This window comes from Corapipo altera, unplaced genomic scaffold (genome assembly GCF_003945725.1).
Source record: "Corapipo altera isolate COAL_440 unplaced genomic scaffold, ASM394572v1 44, whole genome shotgun sequence".
Lineage (NCBI taxonomy): Eukaryota > Metazoa > Chordata > Aves > Passeriformes > Pipridae > Corapipo > Corapipo altera.
The window spans coordinates 16249104-16274976 of NW_020884880.1; the positions used below are offsets into that span (position 1 = coordinate 16249104).

The 25873-nt window shown below is 35.1% G+C and overlaps 1 protein-coding gene across 4 annotated transcripts in view; it reads right to left on the bottom strand.

The window, feature by feature from the left end:
• Window positions 1-25873, bottom strand: part of ZNF385D (zinc finger protein 385D) — a 406892-nt gene that overhangs the window by 82299 nt on the left and 298720 nt on the right. For 3 of the 4 annotated variants that reach the window (XM_027639198.1, XM_027639201.1, XM_027639200.1), the window contains one exon: window positions 7486-7596. In XM_027639198.1, the coding sequence (XP_027494999.1) occupies window positions 7486-7596 (111 nt within the window). The remainder of the gene's footprint in view (window positions 1-7485; window positions 7597-25873) is intronic. The other variant, XM_027639199.1, reaches the window with a different exon arrangement.

Here is a 25873-nt window from a genome sequence, read left to right on the forward strand (position 1 = left end):
TAGTCACAACCTTAGGATATCAGTCAGTGGACCCAGTTCAACACCTCCAAAAGTACTCCGAAGCTAAACAACAAGATATGAATAATTTCTCCTTCTAGCTTGTATAGATTCATAGAAGTACTATATAGAAAGTGAAAATTATGAGAAAAGTCCTTTATACAACAAAAGGAAATTATTTATACTTTCTATTAAACATTTAAGAAACTTTAAGAAACTACATGTTATGTGAAAATTTATTACGAGTTTTCAACAGGTTATTCTGGATTTTATAACTTATAAATTAAGTTATTTATTTCCTACATGAAAAAGGTTACTTATAACCAAATTAAGATTATTTTCTTTAAAAATAGAACACAGTTTTGATAATAATGAAACAATAAAACATAGGGAAAGACCAGACCTGCACAGCATCTGACTGCATATTATGACTTTTAAAACTGTGGTATAGGAAAGAGGAGTTAATGCTTCTAAAATGTGCAGGCTATGCCTATAAAAACAGACTCCACTGAACATTGTACTGAGTAAATTATACTAGGTTGTTTTCAAAATTTTTCATGTATGCAACGTAAGTGCAAAATATTCTGTGCCATTCGATTAGACTTTTGGAATGCCAAAAAGTCAAATATCTTGAAATATTTTGTTATAATTCTTTACGGTTTCTATAATGTGTTGGTGTAAATGACAGACATCCCATGGAAATCTCCACACTTTCTATGATTACTTGCTATTCTTTCCAGTGAATACCATGAACCAGTACCTCTGGGAAAGTGTCAACTTATGAGTGTATTTCCATACATATATATATATATATATATATGGAATTACACACACACACACACACACATATATATAAGTTAATTTTGGATGAAGTTTTATTCCTGTTAAGGTATAAGTGCTGCAACCAATACTATACCCTAATAGAGTAACACTGATTGTAAGGGGATGCTGAGTATCTCTAAATGTGTGCAGAAGAGAACCTTCTTAAAGAATCAGGCTGATGAATTTATAGAACACAGGCACATTAGTTTGGAAAAACAAAAGTAAAATGTCCTAAGATAACAAATAAATAAATGTGCTTGTTGACTGGCAGGCAATACATGCAACAAGTGACTTTGATTAAAAGAGTTGTGCATTACAATTCAAGCAGAAATTGTTTTGTTTATACCAAACCAGGATCCAGGACTCCAGATCAATTGAAAATCTAAATCTAACCCATAACTGGAAATACAACAGAACATGTAAAAAACAAGACCCTGTGGTTATTGCCACACATAGAACAGTGGTTGAGGCAAATAGTACAGACTGCTTCAGACACCATTTAAGGATATCTCTGTAAGCTGAAAAATAACAGATTTGAAATCAGAAGGGTGAAATGCTAAATAACTTCTAGCAGTTATCTGCACCAGCCTTTCCTGATTCTTAATGGACCAACATTTTAAAGTTCCCCTCTTTTTTTTGAAACAGAGGCTACAGGTGTGACCATTATTTGGCATGGACGAGGAATGAAATCTCTGTTATATCTTCCAAATCACACAAACAGGTTCGCAAAGTAGTCAAGTAGTAGGTCATATAAGCCCTCTCTCAGGTCTGGGACTACATCCAGCATTTCCTGTCCATCTTCAGGAACAGGTGTCTAATTTGCGAATACTCTCTGCCAACAGGCACCCCTCAACTGTCCCTATGCATCTTCTTACAGAACTTCACTACTGTTATAGAGAGAATTGTTTCACCAAGCAGTTCAACAAAAATTAATCTGAAGAGCTAATCAAATTTATTCTTCTATCAAAACCAAGGAACACAAAAATCAATTGGTAACTAAACTGTTATTAACCTCCTTTCAGATATGGAAAACCAAATATATTTTCCTGGTGTTTTCCACTGTACATCTATCCAGTTCTTTCTGCTTTCCCTAGCTGAGTGAAGTTCTTTTCACATCTCGTCATACTAGTGGATGTGTTCTAAATTCTGAAACCAGTTATGCTTCTTTGGAAGTATGATGACCATTGCTATAAATAATTCTTCACCTGAGGCACTGCCAATTTCAAATCATAGAATCATAGAATAGTTTGAGTTGGAAGAGACCTTCTAAAGGTTATCTAGTTTTGCACCCCTGAAATAAGCAGGGACATCTTCAATTACATCAGGTTTCTCAGAATCCAGTCCAACTTGACCTTGAAAGTTTCCAGATATGGGGCATCTACCACCTTTCTGGGAAACCCATTCCAGTGTTCTACCACTCTCATTTTAAAAAACTTATTTCTTATATCTGTATTAAACTGACTCTCCTTCAGTTCAAAACCATTACCCCTTCTCCTACCAAAATAGGCCCTGTTAAAAAGTTTGCTCCTGTCTTTCTTATAGACCTCCTCTACTGAAAGGCCACAACGAGGTCTCCCCACTGCCTTCCCTTCTACAGACTGAACAACCTCAACTTCCTCAGCCTTTCCTCATAGGAGAGGTGTTTGATCTCACTGATCACCTTGGTGGCCCTCCTCTGGACCTGCTCCAACAGATCCATGTCTTTCCTGTACTCAGGACCCCAGATTTGCACACAGTACCCCAGACGGGGTCTCACAAGAGCAGAGCAGAGGAGAAGAATCATCTCTCTCAATTTGATGGCCGTGTTGCTTTTGATGAAGCTCAGGATAGGGTTGGTTTTCTGGGCTGCAAGTGCATATTGTTGGGTCATGTCCAGTCTCTCATCCACAAGCGCACCCAGTCCTTCTGATCAGGGCTGCTCTTGAATATTTGCTGCGGAATACTTACCTACTGAGAAATGTTACATTTTGGGGGAAAAATTATCACAGAATTAGTTGGGTGGTTTCCTTTTTCAGTATCCGTTCTTAATGCATATTTGGATTATGATTCAGTATAATTCCTTTTTTGCCATTAAACCAGACATGTACTCATTTTACTGCTTGTGCATTTACTTTTTCCAGTCTAAGCACAATAGTTTGTGCTTTTATTTACTGCACTTGTTGGAATTCCAGACTATTTTCTCCAGCTGGTGAAGATAACTTTGGACTCCAATCCTGAACTTACCAGCTTCCATCAGGAACCTGCCACTCTCCATCTAGGTGTCATCCAAAAACTTGGTATATGTATACTCTATTCTATCAGGTACAGTGCTAACGAAAATTTAGAGTAACAATAAGAATGGAACAGACTCTTACAGATCCTGACTTGTTGTGATCTTTTGTTTTGACAGGAAATCGTCAGCAACTATTTTCACTACAGTTCTTCAATCTGTTGTGCAACCAACTTTTAATAATTTCACTTGGACCATATTCCCCTACTTGCTTTACAAGACTGTCACATAGGACTTTACAAACCCTTGTTAAAGCCAAAATACATCACAGTTATTTATTCCCTATTATCCATTAGGCCAATTACCCTGTCAAAGAAAAAAAATTAGATTGGTTTGACATGATTTGTACTTGACAAATTCATGTTGACTGTTTCTTATTGCCTTATTATACCCTAGGTGCTTACAAATTGATACTTTAATCATTTGTTCTAGATGTCAAGCACAGCCTAAATAGGATATAAGTCCTTTGATCCTGCTTCTTCCCCCCCGAAATTTAGAACCACAGTAAAATACTGCAGAGCTATATTGCATCCTTATCCTCAAAAAAATCCTTCACTATTGTTTAACTACAAGAGCACTTTTTGAACCCTGATGGCTTCATACAGTTGAACTATATATCCATTCAGTGATAACTTTTTTTATAGATATGGAGAAAAAGAAGGTAAAAAACAACAAATAAAGACTGATGAGAATTCAGTTCCTGATTTTCAGAGAAATATTATTGTGGTTGCTATTTAAGTAAAACAATAATTTCTGGCTAACATAATTGGAAATATTTTTACAGTGTATCAGAATGGAATTCAAATCCTGTGAACACATCAGAACTCTGCCCAACCTTTCTTTAAAGGCAAACTGAATCATCACTCAGCCATCTGCATTAACAAGAGGGAAGAAAAATAGATAAGCCCTTTGGAAGAATTGACCTTGTTGATAGATACTGATAACTTGATAACTTCATCAAATACCGAAATCAGAAATGTGGGCAAAAGAAGATGAAATAGTCAAGACAGAAAAATTTAGTAAGTGCTTTCTTTTTCTCTTTTTCCCAAGCCATTAGCAGAAAATTTACTCCTACAGCTACCTATAGGCACATGAGTTATCCTACTGAAGTCACCTGCACTTCAGTTTACAGGGTACTTTTAGCAGATATTTAATGTGAAGCATGCATTTAACAGTTCTTCTGACCTGGTGCAATACCTCTCAGCAGCTGCCAACATCTAAATGGCAATACAGGCACTTGCACCCAAGTACATATGTAAATGTTTTGCCCTGTACTGGATGCACAATGTGATTGTAGATGTTATATATAGAGATTTCCCTGAATGAAAAAAAAAAAAAAAAAAGGACTCCTACCTCTGCTATTCTAATGTCTTTTCTCAGCATGGAGAGGCTTTGGTTATTGGTTCTTTCCTCCCTTCCCTTTTGTGAAAAGATTTTAAAAAGAAACACTAAATGCAAAGCTGTCATGAAGATTTATAGAAAACTCCTTTACAAAGAAGCTAAATGATTTTAGACTATTGTATTGCCTTTTCTCGGGTTTTTTTGAAATGTAATTTTGATACCATGTAACCTGAAAAAAAGCTCTGCTGCTCCTAAAGAAATCCATATCAAAAGGGAGAAAATTCTGTATTCTCTGCAGAAATGAAAAATCTCACAGACCAGTTTTATTGTAAACATTTTCATAATATTGTTGTGCAGCAGATAAATGGAATTTCTATTCATTACTTTCTGATAAATCCTATCTCCAGCATCTAAAAATAGAGATATATTGGTAGAAGAGACACAAACCCTAGGTTTTTAGACAGAAAAGGTATTTATTGTTGTTATGGATTTAAATCATATTCAATAAAATATGATGAAAATGAAAGGTATGAATATTGAGTAAATGAAAAATTTTTTATGATAGTAGGAGAAAAACATACAGTGTGTGTGCTTGCCATTCATATAGTAGAGTTATCAAAAAATGATAGCTAACAGCTCTTTTTCTTCAAAGTGATCTTTCCTTTGAGTCTCAATATTAAATCTTTAGTTTAACACATTTTTGCTTCATACACTGGTGGACATTTCAGAATTACCTAAGCAATGGAGGAAATAGCTCTGCCTACTCCTCTCACATTGCAAAAAAACATTCTTAAACTGAAATGGAACTGTGACTACATATCATGTATTGAAAAACCTCAGCAGAGCACTTTGTGGTTTTCAGTAGTAATAACTATAAGCACTGGAATGAGAAGAGACCATCATAAAGATATCCACAAATCACTTCTGTGTGGTAGGGAAAAGGGGAAGAGATATCATCCCAGGTTAATCAATGGACAACTTTCGGATCGTAATCTCTCCATCAATGAGCAACACTAGAATTGCTTTAAAAATTAGGTGAATATCAGAAGTGGAAAGTGAAACATACTCATCAAGAAGGTCTCTCCATTCCATAAAGTTAATATTGATCTACTCTGAGAGGAGAGCATTAAAACAACCTTCTTTTAAGTAGTGTCAGTTATTTGGAGTTCAAGCCTCTAACAGCTGAAGGTGTGAAGGGACAATTAAATATCTGCTTAACAGCTTGTCTTCCAAGAGTTTTCTGTGAACAGCTCAAATTAATAAATTTCTTCTGAAACCAGTTTTTTGGACACCATGGATGACTCTGAAAATGGCCACTGCTTCTTTCCCCTCTCTTTTTTGGAATACTTTCTAAGAGAGCCAGAAAAGGAACAGTATGGGACCATAGCAGTCCTCTGAGTAAAAAGTATCAGTATGCACTGATATCTTGTTTGTTTCTCTGTAGAAGCATTTTTATTTCAGACATTTTATTCTGGAAAACGTCTAACACCTGTCAGCTGGAAAATTTTCCACTCCATATATCAATATGGAGTTGTGTAACTGCTAATGACTAAGTCATTTTAATGATGTGTTCATCCTTTCTTTTGTCTGGCTGTTTTTGCAGACTAACAAATGGTATACCCTCTTCGAAGGGAGATGTTTCACTCTCGTATGTTACACTAAAGTGTTTGATATCTCTTGCAGCTATATACTGTGTATGATTCAGTGTGACATGCTTTTTCCTAAGACAAAGCTGAAAATCATGATAAGTTGGGCTACTCAGTCGGTGAGATCCACTGCAGCCCAGAAGCCTCCATCATCCCCTCCTCATGAATGCCTCAGTATCCACCGTCCTAATTCTGGTATCTGGCTTCTCTATGGAAGAGCCTAATTTGACTCCTTTATTTCTATCTGTGAGGGACATGACAACTCCAGAGAGGGTATTCCTTGTACCACTCTTTGAAAATTATATCAAAGTTATAAGAGGAAGGTGTCCATTCAGTAGGTGAATTAGAAAACCTGGAGTCATCAGTAAAATTAAATATGCGATGCTAACTGGTCTGGAAATTGTGACTGAGATCTTGTTTAAATTATTCTGAGGAATAAAAAGTTGAGTGGGATGAAAAGAGCTGTATTATTTTCTCCCTTAGGAGGGTAATCCTTAAAATTAGGCTTCAAAGTTCAATTCAAGTTTTTGACAAGATCATGGTTTTAATAAATAACCAATAAACTAAAAATAGTACAAATTGTACACAAATACCTGCCTACAAAGAAGCAGAAGCACACAAGAATTATTTCACTTCTTCCTATTACTGGCATGAGGAAGGATCCTAGTGGACACTTTTGGGTTTGACCTTACTCTAAATTCAAACATTTTTATTCTGACAGAAGTAACTTCCATATTTAAATTGGTAAAACAAGTAGTGAGTGGGGAAGATTAATTTCCACTAGCCATGTCCAGGTCAAGAAACTTCATGAAGAGACTAGAATAGCAGAAGGAAATATATTGTACTATGTCAGGTTTTGCCTGCACACACAATGACCCTGAGAAGGAAATAGAAGAGTTAAAATCTCAGGCTTTTCTCTGACATAGCAGGTGTTACTTGTGATGCTAAGGAACATCACAGAACAGCTTCCTTGAGTAATTATTGGAGACAGGTTTCCTCTTTGTATTAGGGACCATTTCCAGTTCAGCTTGCTCTGTTTCACTGCTGCAGGAGTGAGAGGAGGTAAAGAAGGAGCCAATTGAAGGTACATAGGTACTGGTAGAAGAATTAGGATCCAGCAAATATATCAGCCTTATTAGCAGTAATGGATCAGTCAATTTTTCCTGTTTATGCTCTGTGCAGCACAACTGAAGTTGATGAGCTTGCAGGGATATATTGGCAGAGAAAATCTGTCCGGGTGTATAAACATTGCCAAGCAATTGTGTTTATTTGAAACATCCTACAACCTTTTCATCTGCTGAGTTACAAACTGAATTCACAACGTTTCATTTAGGTTCAATTTATGAAAATTATGGCACATACTAGAAGATAAGTACATATTTCTAATCTGATACAAAACGATCGACTTACATCAGAATTAAATCTCAGCTGGCAAATGTTGCATGATATGATTTGCTTTCTTCGATGAGGAAGAGGAACTCCAAATGTATGATTTATTACAGCTTTTTGAATTGGGTCCATCTGTAAAGAGAGAAGAAGAAAAATGAAAGCTTTTGCTGTTCCACTGTGTGCTATATTATCTATAATTTCAAGACAGATTTTGCATCATGCCATACCATGCCTCACACTACAGAAAAACTATCATTTTTCTTTGAAAATGAATGTTTCTTCTTCATACAGTTTTACAAAGAGGTAATGCAAAAAGGAACAAAGAAAAGTGTCATTAGGTGTCTTGAAATAGATATCCTTGTTTCAATTTTATATGTACCAATCTCCCTTTACTGAAGAAAGGTAAAAGCTGTAAATGCTGAAAAAGTTTACCTATCAAAATACCAATTTATGATTTTTATATCATAGAAAATCTACCTTAATAAATGAAATAAGAATATTTAAAATAAAATTACTCTCAAAAGGATTAATGAAAATGTGAAGGAATATAATATTCAAATAATTCCAGAATAGCATGCAATAGCTCAGTATTATGAAAATAATAATAATTTCCCATGAACCAATAAATTAATCTCTTCCATGAAACAACATCTACACAACTTATGAAAAAATCCAAATCCTCCAAATATTATTTTCACTATCATTTAGAGGAAACTATTGTAAATAAAATCTAATTTAAGGATGAATTTGGACTTTTATGAAAAAGTTTTTTCTGAGCTAATTTCTACCAAAACACTGATCTGATAGTGTCTGCAAGTAAGGGTCCCTATGAAAAAGTGTATCATTTTGGCAGAGAATTTCACAAAAACTACTCAAGAGACTGTTTTATGTGGATGATTGAAGTCAACTTCCCCAAATGCATTGATCAAAATTATTCATATTTCTTCTTCACAAGAAGCATTTGAAAGCTACTTTAAAAATCTTGTAATAGCTGTACAACAACTTTGTTTAGCCACTGATAGTTTTTATCTTTAAATAGTTAAAAAGTCACAGATTTTGCCTAATTCTGATAACCAGTATTCACACAGCATAATCTGTATGTGCCCTGATAAAAACCCCATCTTTTTCCATGCTCATGTCCCCATGATTCACTATATTCTAGTCTGTTAGCAAAGGGTTATTTGATAAATAAAGAATCAGAGCTTTTCCTTAGAGTAATCAATTATTCATGAAAGCTGTAATAGTAGACAGTCATGGCCTCTATCGCAGTGAATCCACAGCAAATCACTACAGAATTTCTGCATCACCTGACAGCTGTTCAGTGTCAGATATGAAATAGGTCTTTAAATTAATTCCTGTTGAAAAGAAAATCAGATTGGTTTAAAAAAAACCAACTTCCCCCCCAACACACACACACAAAAAGCCCAAATGAACCAAGGAAAAAAGGAGAGCTTTATAGGACAGTCTGGAAGACATGTTCAGTTTGAGCATCCTCTTCCATTTGAAGTGAAAGTGAAACACCTCATATATTTATGCAACCACCCGCATAAAAGAACAATCCCACCTAGAATATAGGGATGCCACTGTAACATAATCCCAAAATAACACTGATAGCTAAGGTGAGAGTATATCAAGTGCTGAAACACTACAACATGCTGTGTAAGACTTCCTGCAGTGATGAAATCATGTGTTAGGAGCATTCATTTTACTGAGTAACAAGATCTTGAAAAAGCCCACAGTCCAAAAATACTATTATATAGACCAGGAAGAACACCACTACATAGCAAAGTAAATAAATAGTAAAAGCTCTTCCATTTTTTTTTTGTTTGTTTTTGTTTTTGTTTTTTGCGAGCTAGATGAATAGACCTGTATCTCGCTATTTTCAACACTAAAGCATGATGTGGTCTTAAATGCATTTCACTACTGCTGAAGTTTGGAGAAATTCTGTTCCTTTTGCCACTGCAGGTCTAAAATACTCAGGGAAACCTCAGGTTCAAATATATGATTAAGTTAGCACACAGTAACAACAAATTGTGCATTCTTTGATCGAGTGTAACTGTTTGATTTCACATTAATCAGAGCTGTGGATGCTTTAGAGAACATCTTTGTTGACTTTCTTAATTTACGGCGCTTGTGAGATAATGTGAAAAATGTGGAGTTTCTTTCCTAATCACTCCACAGACTTTCTCTTATTTATCTGCTGATACAGAAACCCATCCGTACCTTTCTTTTTCAGTTTCTAAAGATGTAGGTTTCTAGATATAGAGCTACATGGTGTTACTGTTAATAGGATGGTTTGTGTTTGTGGCTCTAAATGAAGAAGTGTTCTGGATAGCTTTCAAGTTGATTAAGAAAAGCTGCTTCAAAATAATAAACCCTTCTCTGCCAGTTCATAAAAACATAAAACTATTTGGATTGGAAGAGACAAAGATCATCTCTTTCCAACCCCCCTGACATTGGCAGGGACACATTCCACTACAGCAGGTTGCTCACAGTACCATCCAGCCCAGCCTTGAGCATTTTCAAGGATGGGAGAATTGTTGTTTGATACTGCAAAGCACAGTTAAACTTAAAAACTTAACCCCATATTCTAATAAAGTTGGGGCAAAATACTTGTGGGGTATTTTACATTATTATTTTTCCCTGGGGATTTTGTTTGGGAAACATCACCATAAGTTCCAAATAAACATCAAAAAAGCACCAGATAAGCCTCCAGAAGTTTTATGCAGGAAATCTTAGAGAGGTAACAGGATACTTTGGTGCAGCATGATAAGGATTAAGATCTCACAGATATTGAAGACAGAGAGAAGACCTGCTGAGAGTCAGAGGAATAAAGAGAGGTAGCTGATTGCAGAAAATAGAGAGCAAGGATTGCAGGGAAGTATAAAGGGGGAAATAATGTCATATAGTTGAGATAATCAGCAAGTGGTGAGATACTTAACATAATCTCCAGGCTCTTCTAGGCTCATTGAACATTGCTAATTACACATATAAATTATATTTCAAATTCTGTAAGTGGTATTCAATTTCAAAATAAAAATTATCATGATAAACTTTGATAAAATTTACTTTTTACTCATTGCTAGTGCTATATTACAATTGCTGGATTTTATTTCTTAGATGAAACTGATTTAATTTACTCTCATTTACAGTGAAGGACAGAGAGATTTGCAATTCACATGAGAGATTATCATTCAACTTTCAAAGCTGTGCAGAAGACCAAGGCTGGTAAGATGTCCCTTTACTCCTCTCCATAATGTATTTGCACTGGCAGTTACAACACAACAGCTGCCATCCTTGAAGGCCTATTTGTATAGTGCAGAACCTGAGATGGTATATTTTGCCTACAGAGAAATCTGATCCTTTGGAAAGGTAAATTTTACATATTTTCCACAAATAATTTCTCAGTGTTCCCTTTTTTTGAGTGTGTGTGAAGAATTGTTTTACACTGAAACTGAAATTCAAACACAAAGCTCTTCCTGAATTTCAAGTAATTTTTAATATGTATAATTTTTCATGGCTGTTTTTCTGTGATTTCTTATCCCAGAGGCATAAGAATATGCCTAAGTTAAAAACAGTAACAAACCAATAGCAAAGGAAAACATGCAAGTTTGACCCTCAAAGGGTCAAATCACAAAAAGATATAAATCCAAGGGATTTTTTTTTTTAATTGTGTATTAAAACCGAGAGGCATGACATGAGCATTTCAAATGTTTACAGTTTGCAGTAAATTAATGGAAATGCACTAATGTCTATAAATAAAAGCATCCAGGTCAAAGGATAAAGATAACACAGATTCCCAGAGCCTGTTCAGAACATATGGTAGGCCTAAAGCAATCAAAAAAGTAGAGAAAATATATTTACCTCAAAACCAAAGAAATTAGCTGGAAAAGATTGTCTCAGATCACTATGGTCTTACACTAAGTGAGCAGAAAACCATGTCAGGTCATTGAAGATCTCAGGAAAAAATTGCTGTAGACCATTTTAGTGATAATTAAAAAAAAAAAGCAAAACAAACCCACATAAGGAATGACTTCCATTACTTGAACAACTAAGTGAATTTAGTGACCCAGGTACCGACACCTCTCAGATCTTCTTAAAATTCAGATGCTAACATATTCAATAATAATATTACAAGGTACTTATTTGGCTTAATTTTGTACTTACTCTCAAATATGTCTGTAGAAATGCAAACCTATTGCAAGAAACCATACTCAGAATATAAATAATTATATATATATATATAAATATAATAATTATATATAATTGCTCATAATATAATTCCCTTAATGTTATTTTCATTGTAACACTGTAACATTGCATTGTGTTAGCATTTTAATGTTGATAAAAAGATAAAGATAAGTCAGTGGGATCTCCTTTCATTCATTCTCTTACATTCCAACAAACAGTGAAACTTGTAAGAGCATTGGACACAGTGTAAATCCTGTACCAAACTTTTTCATTACCAAGCAAAAACTCTAAAATATTATCATGTCCTCCATAGTTCATAATTATTGGTGAACTCAATCCATTTCTAAAACTGCCCAATAGATGCAGTTTTAACACCTACCAGTTCAAACATAAAACTGCCTGCTTGATTTTAATTCTGCCATACTTGTAGAAACACGAAAAGATTAAGCTATAGGGATGTTCCTCAATGGCGTAAAGTCACTGTCATTTATAGCTTGGGGACTTTTAGAATCAGAAATTTTCTCATGGAATAATTTATCTATTTCCTACTGAAAACTGAGTAGTTCCTCTGTGATCTCAGTGGCATCAAGAATTCACAGTCATTTCCCCTGCAATCATGCTGGTCAATTGTACAGATGCAGTGATATTATATTAGATCCATCACATTGTTATATTATTACTCAGGTAGAAATTTTTTTATTTTGGAGAACGCTGGACTTTCAGACTTACATTGCCCATATCATAGGCGTTGTGAAACTGAGTCTTAGCTGCTTCTTCTCCAAGAGATACTTGACATCTACCGCAGCTGCACTTTCAAGCTGGACAAGGCAAGTGCTACAGGTCTAAAACTTGCAGGAAGTACAGGAACTAGTGGGTGTCACACATTGCAGTTCATTTCTGTGTGTGCACAGCCATCTCAGCACTCTAAAAAGTATTTATCAACTATGCATATTAAAAAAAATTATCTGTGCAGAATATGATGTTTTCCATCATAGAAGTGTCAGATCTATAACTTACAATCTACCTGACACATTTTCAATATACTTGTGACCAGGTCAGAAATAGAACAGTTCACCAACAGCTCAGTAATTTGATACTAAGCATATTTGATATTATTCATGAGAAATAAGTCCTGTTGTTAAGGTTAGCACTAAAGGATTGGTTTTTTTCCGAAACCACATTGATCTTTGAATAAGAATCTTATAAAGTAACTAAAGAACACAATTCAAAAGGAATGATGGGAGGAGTTTAGTAAGCATAATTAAACACACACACACAAAAAGAATATTTAACAATATTTTGGTTTCATGTACAAATGTAACAGTATGATGTCAAACAGTTAAAATACATATTCTAATGTGGTACCATGCATGGTTTATCCTTTTATAGCTAATTTATTCAGTATTGCCCTAATAATTATGGTGAATAATTATGTAGTGGACTGAACTCAACATCATACACCTTTTATAAGTGTCTAGCATTTCTACTCTTATCAATGAGAGTAGAATTAACCTGATGCTTTCTATGTACATAAAAAGAAATGTTACTCACCTTGTTAAATATAACATAATTAATATAAGATACCTACAACAAGTACAATAATGTGCAATATTTACAGAATAATTACTTCTCTTTTAAAAAACTGTATCTATCAAAAAGAAAATCACAGTCACTTCTCAACCAATGCAACCAGTTTATGTAACTTGAATTCTGTAACTTCAGAATTAATTCCCAAGGTAAACTTTTTATTCTGTTATTCAAATTATATGAGTGTGTCTCTCTTCTTTTTTTCCTTTTTTTTTTTATTTCTTATTGGAGCTATTTAATTGTAGCAGTTGTCTAATCACTTTCCTGATGTGACTCTAGTATTTCTCTCTTCCCTTCTGTTATTTTTTTTCCTTGTAGATTTTTCCACTTGGCAATGAGATGCTGAGGCAGCAGCAGTATTTCTGGCAAATTGCTTGAATGTACAGAAACTAGTCAGAGCAAAAAGATTTGCATTCACAGTGGTATTACACATAAATACTGTAACCACAGAGAGATTATGTAAATCCTTTACTCCGATTGTCTAATAATGGTTGTCAGTCAAAAGATAAGAATTTGCATATGCTAAGGCTAGTGAGAAATAATCACACAGTGATTATGCTAATCAAACACACTAAACAACATGTGAAGGACTGTCAAACTGGAACAAATCTGTGTATGTGTGTGTATGCTAAATATAGAAACACGCAGTACTAAAAGAATATTAAGGTTGCAGATCAAGTCCTTAAAAACATGAAATACCTATAAGTCTTAATTTGACACCTTTCTGAATTCATATTTTTGAAATATGTTCACATATTTTTCAAAAAAAATTTGGCTTTTTATCTGTTCAGAAGATGGACAATGTTCACCTAATGAGAAACTGTTCAATGTTGTGTTTTGTCCAAGAGGTTCAATGAATAGCCCTAAATCTCATTTACTATATAAAACTGAAACCTCTCTCCCAACAGAACTTATCAGCCTATTCATTGGCTCTCCTACAGTCTTCATTGACACAGGATGTGAGTAGTTCCCAAGTATAACTAAGTTATTTTGAAAACTTCTTTTTTTAAAGAAAAGATTTTATTTTCTCAAAAATAAAGAACAAAATTTGTACACCAGTTCCAGTTACCAAATTTAATGTACCTGATAGCACTTAATATAGTAAGTTCTCCACACAGTTCCTGACTTCAGATTCATCTGTGAAGGGGCTACAGGAACTAAAAGCAGTTTTACAACTGCAAGTTGGAGTTCCAACCCATAAAGTTTTCTGAAAAAAGTTTGATTTAAGTGACTTGCCTCACATCCCTCAGAATAACTCTCCAGAGTGGTATTCAAACTGGATAGCCCTTACTTTTTCTTCAGTCCTATGTCATTGAAAACATACTTTCTGGTTTCTTCAACAAACAAATACCATGGATGATAATCTTAGGAATTACAAAACTATGATTGATGTCCCATGCTTACCCAAAGGAAACACAAAATTCTGACAGACCTAAAAGATTCTCCCAAAGAAGAGAAGATGAAAGCAATCAAATGTGGCATGTTTGTCATATTGTTCAATTATCCGGTGAACAATGCTCAATACAAAAATTGCAGCATAAGAACAGACTAACATGAAACAGATCACCTTGAAAGTGGGAGAATTACTCACTCCATTTCTAGTATGCATAATCAAAGTGGTGTGGAAAGAAGGGCTGGATTGCTTCTTTTATCTGCTCACTTAAATGAACAGTGGTAGATGGCAAAAATATGATTGAACACAAAACAATTGTTTAAAACAAAAGGAGGTAAATGTTATACTCTCCCTAAAGATATCTCTAAAGATACCAATAAAATAAAAACCTAAGGTTCACAAACACCATTTGTTTTCTCAGCTTCAACCAAGACCAAAGCAAAAATGAGTTCATGAGAAAAAGAATACATTAAAAAAAGTTAAGGGAATATTCATGTTTTGTGCTTAAGAGTTAGGAATAAAAGGTTGGCAGGCCTAATGGGGGTTACAAAACAAATTCCCAATAGTATCATTCATGTGTGAATGTATCTTAGAAAACTGGACCAAGTGTTATAATTGGTATTTATTAATAGTCTTCCTAATCACAACAACAATAAAAGCAGGATGTGTGCCAGACAGAGAACTGGCAGAGAGGCACTTGATTCACTCATACAAGTGGATTGCTTACAAGTACCAGAGTGCAAAGTGGTCTCTGCAAACTACTACATGTTTTTCAGGGAATTATAAACGTGTTTAAGGACAGAGAAAATAATTGTGTGATGCAATGTTCCTGATCATGCTCCTACACTTTTTTAGCCTACGTAAACAAATCATCTTATTTACCATTTTTATTCTGGTGACTCCAAAGAAATCATTAATAATTAAGGAAGAAAGCATAATTTGAATGTTTAAAAACATATATTCTTACCTGAAAAAGATCATGGGATGCTTCAGGTATTATTAAATTCTCTATCAAATCTATACTTTTATAGAATTTCAACACATTTCAAAATCTGTCTACTGTGTTAAGATTCAGCACTGGGAGAGGTTACAATTCTTAAGCTATACTAGTAGAACTAGAGACTAAAAGGAACCTCAACACATAATTTAATTCATACATCCCACCATGAAAAGAAAAAAATTGTTATGGCAATAGAATAATTTTATCACAGGTTCTGGAGGGGAGTATGCGAGTGAGCAAATATTTTCAAGAAGAAAAGGTTAAAATATAGCAGTTGGATGTTGGAGAGGAAGAAATTTTCCAAATTCTCATTTTATAACTGTTTCAGTATAAAATACTTCAACATTTCAATTGAAACATTTTAGAAAGCTACTCTGCTTGTTCAGCCACTAGATTCCTGATAACTCCTCAAAACAGAGTAATGAGAAAATTATTGAATTTTTCTCTCGGTTCTTAATGGATGTCTGTCTTTCTTCAAAATCAGGTGCAAGTATACATATTTACTAGTATAATTATTTGACTACAGCAGCTCTTTTTTTCTTTTTCCCCCACCCACTTCTCTCAGAAAGTGTTCTTTTAATGAAAATTCCAAGATATAAAATCATGTGACAAACTGTCATGATTGTGCCTCACATCTTGAGATTCAAGACAATTTTAGTTAAATTAATTGTACCACCAGCAGTCAACACAGAAAAATAATAGTCCTCAGACTCTTTACATGTGGGAACTGAAGTACTGTAGTTTGCACATGCAGTTGAATATACGCTTTTAATAGGTAATGGTTCAGTATAAGGGTAAATTATGTGTGTGGCTATATTCATAGCCCTTATACAGATCGCTTAAGAGCATTATATCTCCTTGCATGCAAATAATACTTTGACTTTGCTTGGCTCATGGATTATGGACCACAGGAGAAGTCATTAACCTGCTTACTTCCTCCATAACACGATTAGCTCTAAACCCTGCCTGATTCTTTGAACGAGGATGAGACTGTGTGTTCAGAAAATTCACTTCCACTAAGAGACAGAGGAATATGAAATTGGAAAATGGAAAAAAATATAGTTTGAGAGCTTACATAATAGTGGAAATAAACCTTGCTATTCTTAGCAACTATGTATGCATAAACAACATTAGAATTTAGTACTAAGCTGAAGAAGATCCCAAGAAGGTGAGGGAAATAGGTGGTCCAAGGTGACTTGCATTTTAATAAGGTATTTCTAACTGCAAAATCAAGATCAACTTGATTTCTTTTTTCAGACTCTCTAGGAAGCAGAAAATAGGAAAAACCAGAAAAAGAACAATTTAGAAAAATGAAGATTATAACACTACTCACCCAAGTCCCCACTAGTTGAAATGTCTCATTTTCTTCATGGTACAAAACCAGGAATATATTCCCTTTTTATGAAAAGAACACACTTATACCTGCACTGGGTACCACGTTGTGACTGTACTTTTCCAGTAATTCTTTACAGATTGCCACTGAGATTCATTCCAAATCTCCTGTCAGTCTTAGTGACTAAATCATTAGTGCAATCCTGAGTGCACTGAACAGCTGTGGAGAATATAGTTATGGCTCATTCACTACTTGAAGTGCTCTAATCCCTTCCTACCCATCTCTGAAATGTGATGCATTAAATAATTCTCAGCATGTTTTTATATCATTTGGAAAAAGATGAAATGTTAATAGTGTACTTTTCCATGCAATTTCATCTTTGAAGTTTTATCTGAATTATATGTCGAAATTAAAATTTAGAAAAAGGTATTGCCAGGGAAGTACCAGTCTGACCCTGACTTCTGAGCTTTTCAGATCAAAACAGAACTAAACGAAAGAAAGGAAGGAAAGAAACTTATTATTACAAGTGTGCATATGGAAATACTAGCCTACAAGTTCAAGATACCTTGAAAAAGGTTTAAAACAGTAATCCCCACTCCTTCCAAGAGTCCACTACCATAAATAAATACTGATATATCTACAAAGCCCCAGATGTGGATTTAGTAAGAGCCTTTTGTTTCTGGCAAAACTTTGATTGCTTTAGAGTTTTGTGAAAGGACAAGATTACAAGGTGAAACACATTCACTTCTTCACTATCATGACAGATTGTGACATGGTTTCTTTCTATACTAGTGCTTTGACTTTGACCCAATTCACTTATTTTCTTGAATTCTCTGATTGTTTAAAGTTACTTCATATTGATTTTGATCTTTAAATGATTTTAGGTCAAGCAAACTCAGACTGGATGCCAAATCAGCTCTGACTACATTGGTGATATACAGATCCTGACACACACAAAAGGTATTCAGAGGTTCATTGACCAGGCGAGGACTGTGGTGCACCTACAGTCCAGCGGGTACTGTTGCTCTGTGTCCCTTCAGGGTGAAAATCCAAATGGACTAATACATGCAGTTGGAAAACAGAATTTAGGCAAACACGAATGGATGAAGCAGTTAGACACTGAGCTACTGCAGGCAAGCAGCCTCCGTCTTCCATCTCCTCAGCTGACCCCTGTCAGAAGGACAGTATCACTTAGTTAAGTGAGGGTGCCACTGAGTCTTTTGAACTAGTGATGCTGAAAAGGATTTTGTTTATATTATGAACCTAAACACAATAGGAAGTCCCATCTGAGTATTTCACAGTGCTTTACAGAGACCACTTACAGACAGGTAATTAACACAGGAAAACTGAGCTGTACTAGAACTTTCAGCAAATCCACTTCTTCTCATTCACAGTCTTATGTCTTTGCACTAGACAGCACAGGCATAATTGATTCAAAATCATCTGTGTTTGGAGCACCTCACACAAGTACCTATGGATGTGAAGATTGGAAATTTCATTGCCTGTGAACTGTATAGTTGTTGCCTGTAGCTCAAGTACTTAAAGATATCTGCACTGCTAGCATACCTTTTCAGAAAAGAAATTCCATGATGCACAAGCATCCCAGCTCTGGCTATTTTGAAGATTTCACTTTTTATGCATAATTTGTGGCCTATGGATATCATGTGGGTGCATTGTCTCTGCTTTTATAGTAAAAGTTCTGCACTGGAGATATCTAAAACACAGAATAGGTAAGAGGGACCTGATAAGATGGCAGTAGCTAATGAAAGAATTCTGAAAAAATGAAGAAAACATAAAAAGTGCAGTCAACAATGTAACGTTGTAAACCCCAGAGGCTTTACTCCTGTCTTCTTAGATGCCTTCAGGGCTCTCAGCCCTATGACTGGTTCTGTTTTCTACTAATTTAATTATCTGTGATTATAAAAATAGCATCACCAATGACAACATCATTCCTCCTGCTAATGTAAAGTTCTTTATACTGATGTAATATTAAAGATGAATCCTATCCCCCATGACTTATTCCTGCTTATCATGACACTTTGATGAAAAAAGTTCAAACCAAGACTTGACCTTGGATCTCAGCTTTGACAATAATGCTTAGATCTTAATACACACTGCACACATTCATGTGCCAGGATTAATCATTAATGATCACGATCTTCGTGACACACTTAAAAGGTCAGGAAATATTATCTTCATCTTGCAGACAGGAACTGAGAGTAAGTAATGGTTCAAGGTCACTGTGGAGGTCTGTGCCTGAATGCAGAGTTGAACCCATCACCTCTTCCTCCAACATCATCTTCCTAGCTCAGAGCAACTCCCTTGGGCAACCCCTCACCATACTTCTTGTGGTTTTTGGATCTTGTTTAAAACGACAGTCTGTCTTTTACCCCAGAAGCTCACATGAGCAGCTGCAGATGCAAACAAGTCTGCTATGGGATAAGGTAACTAAAAAAGCAGTTTTCCTTCAGAAGCGGTTGCAAACTACTGTGCTCCAACCCTTCTTTTTCTGTGTCATCTTAAAAGTGCTGCTGCCTTTTCAGGCACTACTGAAAAAACTCTTCTTTATTGTAATCTCCTTGTAATTTGCATAGCAGATTGCCTCTGCAATGGCTGTGCCTATAGTTTGAAAGAAGAGAAAGCCAAGACACTCAAATACAAAATTAAAAACAATAGTGTTGTTTGTTATATTGAAATGGACTTTTGTCTCTTCTTCCTTACACACATAAGAAATCCATGGTATTATAAAAGGCATAAATGTGATCATCCTTTTGAATTAATGACTGAAAAATTTTTCTTCCTTCCCCCTTGAAAAATTCTTCAGATCACACTCCATGGGAGGAGCCACACAGCACATTTGCAGCATGCAGCAATGTTGACTGATCCTGAAAAATCCAGTATGTTCTTGAGAACCACCTGTTTACAAATGGCACTTCGGAACCATCATCAAGTTTTCCTTTCAGATCTATAATTATAGAAATGGTATTATCAGTACAAATTCTCTCTGTCATTTCTTGTCTTTCTCATTGTTAACTACAACTGGAAGTTTAACAGTAAGTAACATAATGCATTTATAGGGGTTGGGATTTGTCACATCAATTTTATATTGATAAGAGAACACTACACCAAAGGCACAAAATCAGCATAGGGTTGCATTGTCTTTTAATGATCAAACCCAAAGATAAACAAGTCAAAAAAACCCACATGGCAAAAGCTTTTATGATACCAGGTTGGTCAGGTTTCTCAATTGCTAGCATGAAACATGAACTCAAGTAGAACATGCCGTTTCCTGACTGCTCTCTCAAAAATCAGCACCTCATCAAATCTACTCCCTTCTGAGACTACTATCTGAATTGGTACTCTTGTTTGGCCCACGACTATAACGCGAAAATCACAGTGACATCTTCTGGCCTCCAAAGAAATCAGACAGTAACTATATGTGCTTTCCTTAATACTCTTTGATCAGAATGAACCCACTGTTAATAGTGGTCAATTACTATGCAAATATCCAGTAATAACACCAGTCAAAAGCAAAATATGCTACAAAAGGCACTTTAAAAAACCAAAACCAAACACAAACCACAAACAAAATAAAACCTCAAAACCCCTAGGTAAAAGCAGAACTGAGAAATTACTAGTATAAGGCACAAGTTAATTAATAAGAAAGGGAGAAAAACAGTTTCACAGTCCAAATTTTCAAAACCTGTGTTGTTTACAATGATGTAAATATGAAAGAGCAAAGCTACAACTTTAAACTGACACATTGCAAGTCCTGTTTTTCTATAATTATGCTTTTGCTGTCTAAGATTAATCAGGGTAGTTAATGATGCAAAAAATTGCATTTATAATCCAGTCTGAATACAGCTGTACTGCAAGCTATGATCTAAGTGCCATTAAGGTAAATGGAATTAATGGGCTGTCCCTAGCAATCTTTATATCTATCAGTTACTAATTAACATTCTTCTGCAAAGAATAATTTATGGGGGAAAAATATGTACAGAAGCAACAATGTTAAAACTTGCAAAACACTGCGGTCACAAGGTAGCTGTGCAGCTGTAATAGACAATGTGTTGTCCTCATTTCAACAGAGAACAAGAAAGTGCCAACTGGCACTGCAATCAATAAAATCTTTTATGTTAAGTAATTTATTTTATATTGCAGCAAATTATTATTGCCAGGGATGAACTTTTGTGAGAAATCTCAACTTCAGCTAATAATGGAAGGATTGAACAGAAGAAACAATAAAAGCTTGGTAGTTAAATTGGCTGCTAAGAAAAACGAACAGTGTGTTATCTTTGTAGATAATATAGCACATTTGCTGCTTGCAGCTTGATTTCTGATTTTATGCATTTAGTACTTGCATTAGTTTTAAAAGTATTCCTGTAAAACCTTTACCATAACCTTATTGTAGCTCCCTTGCATTTTTGACTTTATGACACAAAAAGCACTGCATAATTCTTTAGGGTCCTTTTTGAAATCCTCCTTATCTTCTTGCCTATGAACCTATGCACCATCATTTCACATACCAGGAAGTAATAGTAGATAATAAATCTTACAGTGAACGCTAGAGTTTCTGAGACTATTATATGAATCTTTCTGGAAAACAACAAATAAAAAACCCTCACAATATGCCAACAGAAAAATGCCCCAACCCTCTCAAAACACTCACCCCTTGCCTGTAAAAATGTCCCTGGGAACAGTCACACACAGAAGCAGGTAGTGGCATGAATCAAAATAAAATGGTGACTGTCGTATCTGAAAAATATTCCCCATATGAAAGGTAGTAGTTAGTGATTTTAAAGGAATATCCAGATATTTAGGTTTACTTACAGCATGGGAATAAAAACGTTAATCATTCTGAACTTATACTTACAAAAATCCAGCTTAGGGTTAATCCTTCAAATCCCTGATAACAGTATTATTCCAAGTAAACATCATCAAATTAGGCTGATTTTAATCTTCCCAGACCCCGATCAAAAATGGAACATAACCATAACAAGCTATATGACCACCAAAAATGGTAGTAATAATATTACTGGTATTTATATAAGTGATATTCATTACATAGTAATGGCATTCCCTACATTTCATACTTATTCCCTGTGTCAATCACAATAATCTTAATTTTATAATAGCATCATGACAATTCACACTAATCACAATGTAATGCCTTCCAATTGAAGCTGTAAAGGAACATTTAGGATATTTGAATGTTATTATAACTTAGTCAGTAAGATGCCAATGATAAAAAAAAAAAATCCTAACTTCAGAACTTACATGAACAGCAATTTTGAACATACTGTAGATAATTATCAGATAAGAACTTAATTAGCTCACAAAGACTTAGCATTATTGACCACATAGGGGGGAAAAAAAACACTGAACCCTTGAGAATATTAATTATACTGGTATAAAAATATGTTTTACATCGGTAAAAATTCCATTTTAATGCTATAGGAATAAGCACTAAGCATTCAAACATGCTCTCTCTTGTGTACATCATCTCTTCCCTTTGTCACTTCACGGTGACCCCCCAAAATTCCAAATTACCTGGGGAGTAGAATTTTAAGTAGTAGAACAAGAGAAGTTTGTTAGAAAAAAATACTGATTTACAAATGTTTATAAACTTACAGAGAAAAGAAGGAAAACTCTATAAACTCAGTATTGGAAAAATACAACAGTCTGAGTGAATTTGCTGTGTCAAGAGCACAAAGAGAAATACATAATTTCATTTTTTCTGAGGCAATTGAGTGAGATAATAGATAAATCCTGTCAGGATGAATCTGACTGCATTGCAGTAAATGATAAAGTAGGTGTCCAATATTTTCATTATACAGGCTGGCACATTTGCAATATAACTAAAAATATCAGATATAATTTATATTCAAATCAATGCTTTTTAAAAAAATATTTTAATGCTTCTGATTACAAAGTATATTGAGTTCAAAAGAAAAACAAACCACAAATCACCATCAAACATCACCACCTCAAACAAATCACCATCACACATTTGAGAGCTTTTCTCTGTCTCTCTCTCTGCTAGTGTCAGGTATGTTATTGCAGGGCCTAGTGGTGCTTCTGTATTGAAGGTTTTGGCAGGCTTCCTCATCTTTGTTTATGAATTTATTAACATATTGAACAATATGCTTTTGCTCTGAACTTTGTAGAAAGGAAAAGAAGCTCTTTCCTAGGGGAGTATTTATTGACCTAAAATCAAACCAAATGGAAGCATCATATAAAAGCATCTTCAAAAACCATGTTAAAGACAAATATTTTTGTAATACAAAAGGAAGATAAGTAACACAATTACATGATAATATGGTTCAATCTCTTTAGTAATTTGCTTTTAATAAAGAATATTATGTTAGCAAGAGAGCTGGACTGATTGTTCTGCACAGTAGATGTCTTTTAGTCATCCATAATGCAATGTGCTAATTCACTAGAAGTTGCTGGGTAGCAGGTCATTGTGCATACCTTTGATGTGCAAATTCATGCTAAATGCTTTGAAAAACTAAGGCATAAAGTCCATACTGCATCCACAGCACTATAACATCCTATCCTTTGGTGCTTTATCTGAATGCTGCCTTACAGAGAACTCTACCAAGAACTGGACAAAGTGGTGCTCATTCTTCAGTGTGAAAAGCAAGTTTTTAGCAAATTGATAAGCTAAAAATAGTACTCATCATTCTTACTTACATTATGTGCTTGTTGCCACACTGTTCTTAAAAATGCACGCTATTCCTTTTATCTAGTTTGTAAGCCACATTTCAACCAATGTGAAACAGACTTTTGAACTTCCAAAGGTTTCACAATCCTACAAATGTTACAAATATCTAATTTTTAAACTTAATAATCTTAAGTAATTCAGTAAGGCATTACTAAATAATTGCTAAATAAAAAAATTCTATTCTGTTAGGACAGTAACTCAAGGTTGTGAAAGCTAAACACTGGAATGGATGGGTGAAAGAACTTCTTATGGTCAACAAGCCCAAAAAAAGTCCTGTAAAGGATGCAATTCCTCAGGATATAAATGAGGTTTCATCTCAGACTTACTGGTTTTGCATCTACTACTATTCACGTATATTAAGCTTTACCTCAGTTGTTAATGAACCAGGGAAGCTGTTATGCTATGAAGCTTCTCTTCTAAGTTTGCCTCTTTGAAAAGCAGTCTAAAAAATTATTTCCACAATATATGTGTTAACAGCCAATGGAGGGCACAAGGGTATGCCTGTGGCCTATCCTCCTTGCCTCTTAAGAGTAAGCAATTTTCACAGGAGATGAGACTCGCTCTGTTTTCTGCAGTTCACCTCAGACCTCTACAACACCCCCTGTCGTTGCTCATTCCTTGGGGAAATCTACTCCATAAACGCAGCTCTGAGGTGACCAACACCTTGGTTTTCCTTTTTCTCGAGGTAGGTGCCAATGACCCAAACAAAAAACTGCACCCATTGCTTCCATTTCACTACACATATAGAATCTGAACATCTCGAGAAGCTACTTTCAGGTGCCCATGATAGAAGCTGACAAGAGGCCTCAAACAGTTTCTCACAGGCAAAAGGACATCTTTTGCCAAAAAGTGCACACAAGTAAAGAGAAAGATTAAGGCTACTCAAGGTCTGCAGATTTGACTTTTAGGTTTATCTTGGTGCTTCTTAGAGAATCCAGTTACCTATTTGGAAGCAACATCTAACCCTCTGTGCGATGGTATAAACTGGCAGGCAGCTAAAAACCACACAGCTGCTTGCTCACTATCTCCCAGTGAGATGGGGGAGAGGATCAGAAAAAAGATAAGACTCGTGGGTTGAGATAGGTACAGTTTAATACTATAGAAAAGGAAGGCAAAATAATAATAATGGTAAAAGAATATATAAAATAAATTACGCACAATGCAGTTGCTCAGCACCCGCTGACCAATGCCCAGTCAGTCCCCAAGCAGCGAGCCACCACGTCCCAGTAAACTCCCCCCAGATTTTTTGTTGAGCATGACACCATATGGTCTGGAATATCCCTTTGGCCAGCTATGGTCATCTATCTCAGTTGTGTCCCCTACTAACTTCTCATGCATCCCCAACCTCCTTGGTGGTGTGAGAAATTGAAAAGTCGTTAACTTAGTGTACTGTTGAGCACTGCTCAGCAACAACTAAAACATCAGTGTGTTATAAAGATTATTCTGCTTCTAAATAAAAAATGTAGCACTGTACCACCTACTAGAAAGAAAACTAACTCTATCTCAGTTGAAACCAGACCACTAGCCAAAAGAGAAAAGCTTACTTCCTACACTTTTTTCTCCTAAACTTTCCAAGATAATATGTCTGTTGTTGCTCTCTTCCCTCACTTTTTCTCTCTAGGCAGGAATTTTTAATGTCTTAAATGTTTTTTCTCTCTTAGACTCTGGCCTGCAAAACACAGGCTTGTTAACTGAGATGGCCACAGGAACATCAATATTTTCTGGTGACAGGTTCATTTTTAATGTAAGGAGCCTCAATATACTTTTCAGAGATAAAGAGTATATCCTTCATTGTTTTCTTCAATGCCTATTCTTCCCTTGAATCCTCATCTGATTCCATTATCAAGCAACCAGAATAATACCAAACAGGTAATCTAATGCAAATATCATACTTGAAAAAAATAACATTGCTTCCCCACAGCCACATATAAAAATTCCTTTTCCAAAGCATCTGTGTTTGATTTCTGGTGGTGCCTTTTCATCTTCCTCTTCTTTTTTTTTCTTAAGCATTTTTTCATAAACAGGGAAGAGTTCATAACTATGTTTAAGTGACAACAGATCAAACAATTTACCAATGCTACTATATCATTGAAGGGTTACTTAGAAAGAAGTGGCATCAACATACTGTATCTTGTGTTTAAAATCTGTTTTAGTCACATTTCCTGCTGATAGTTGCTC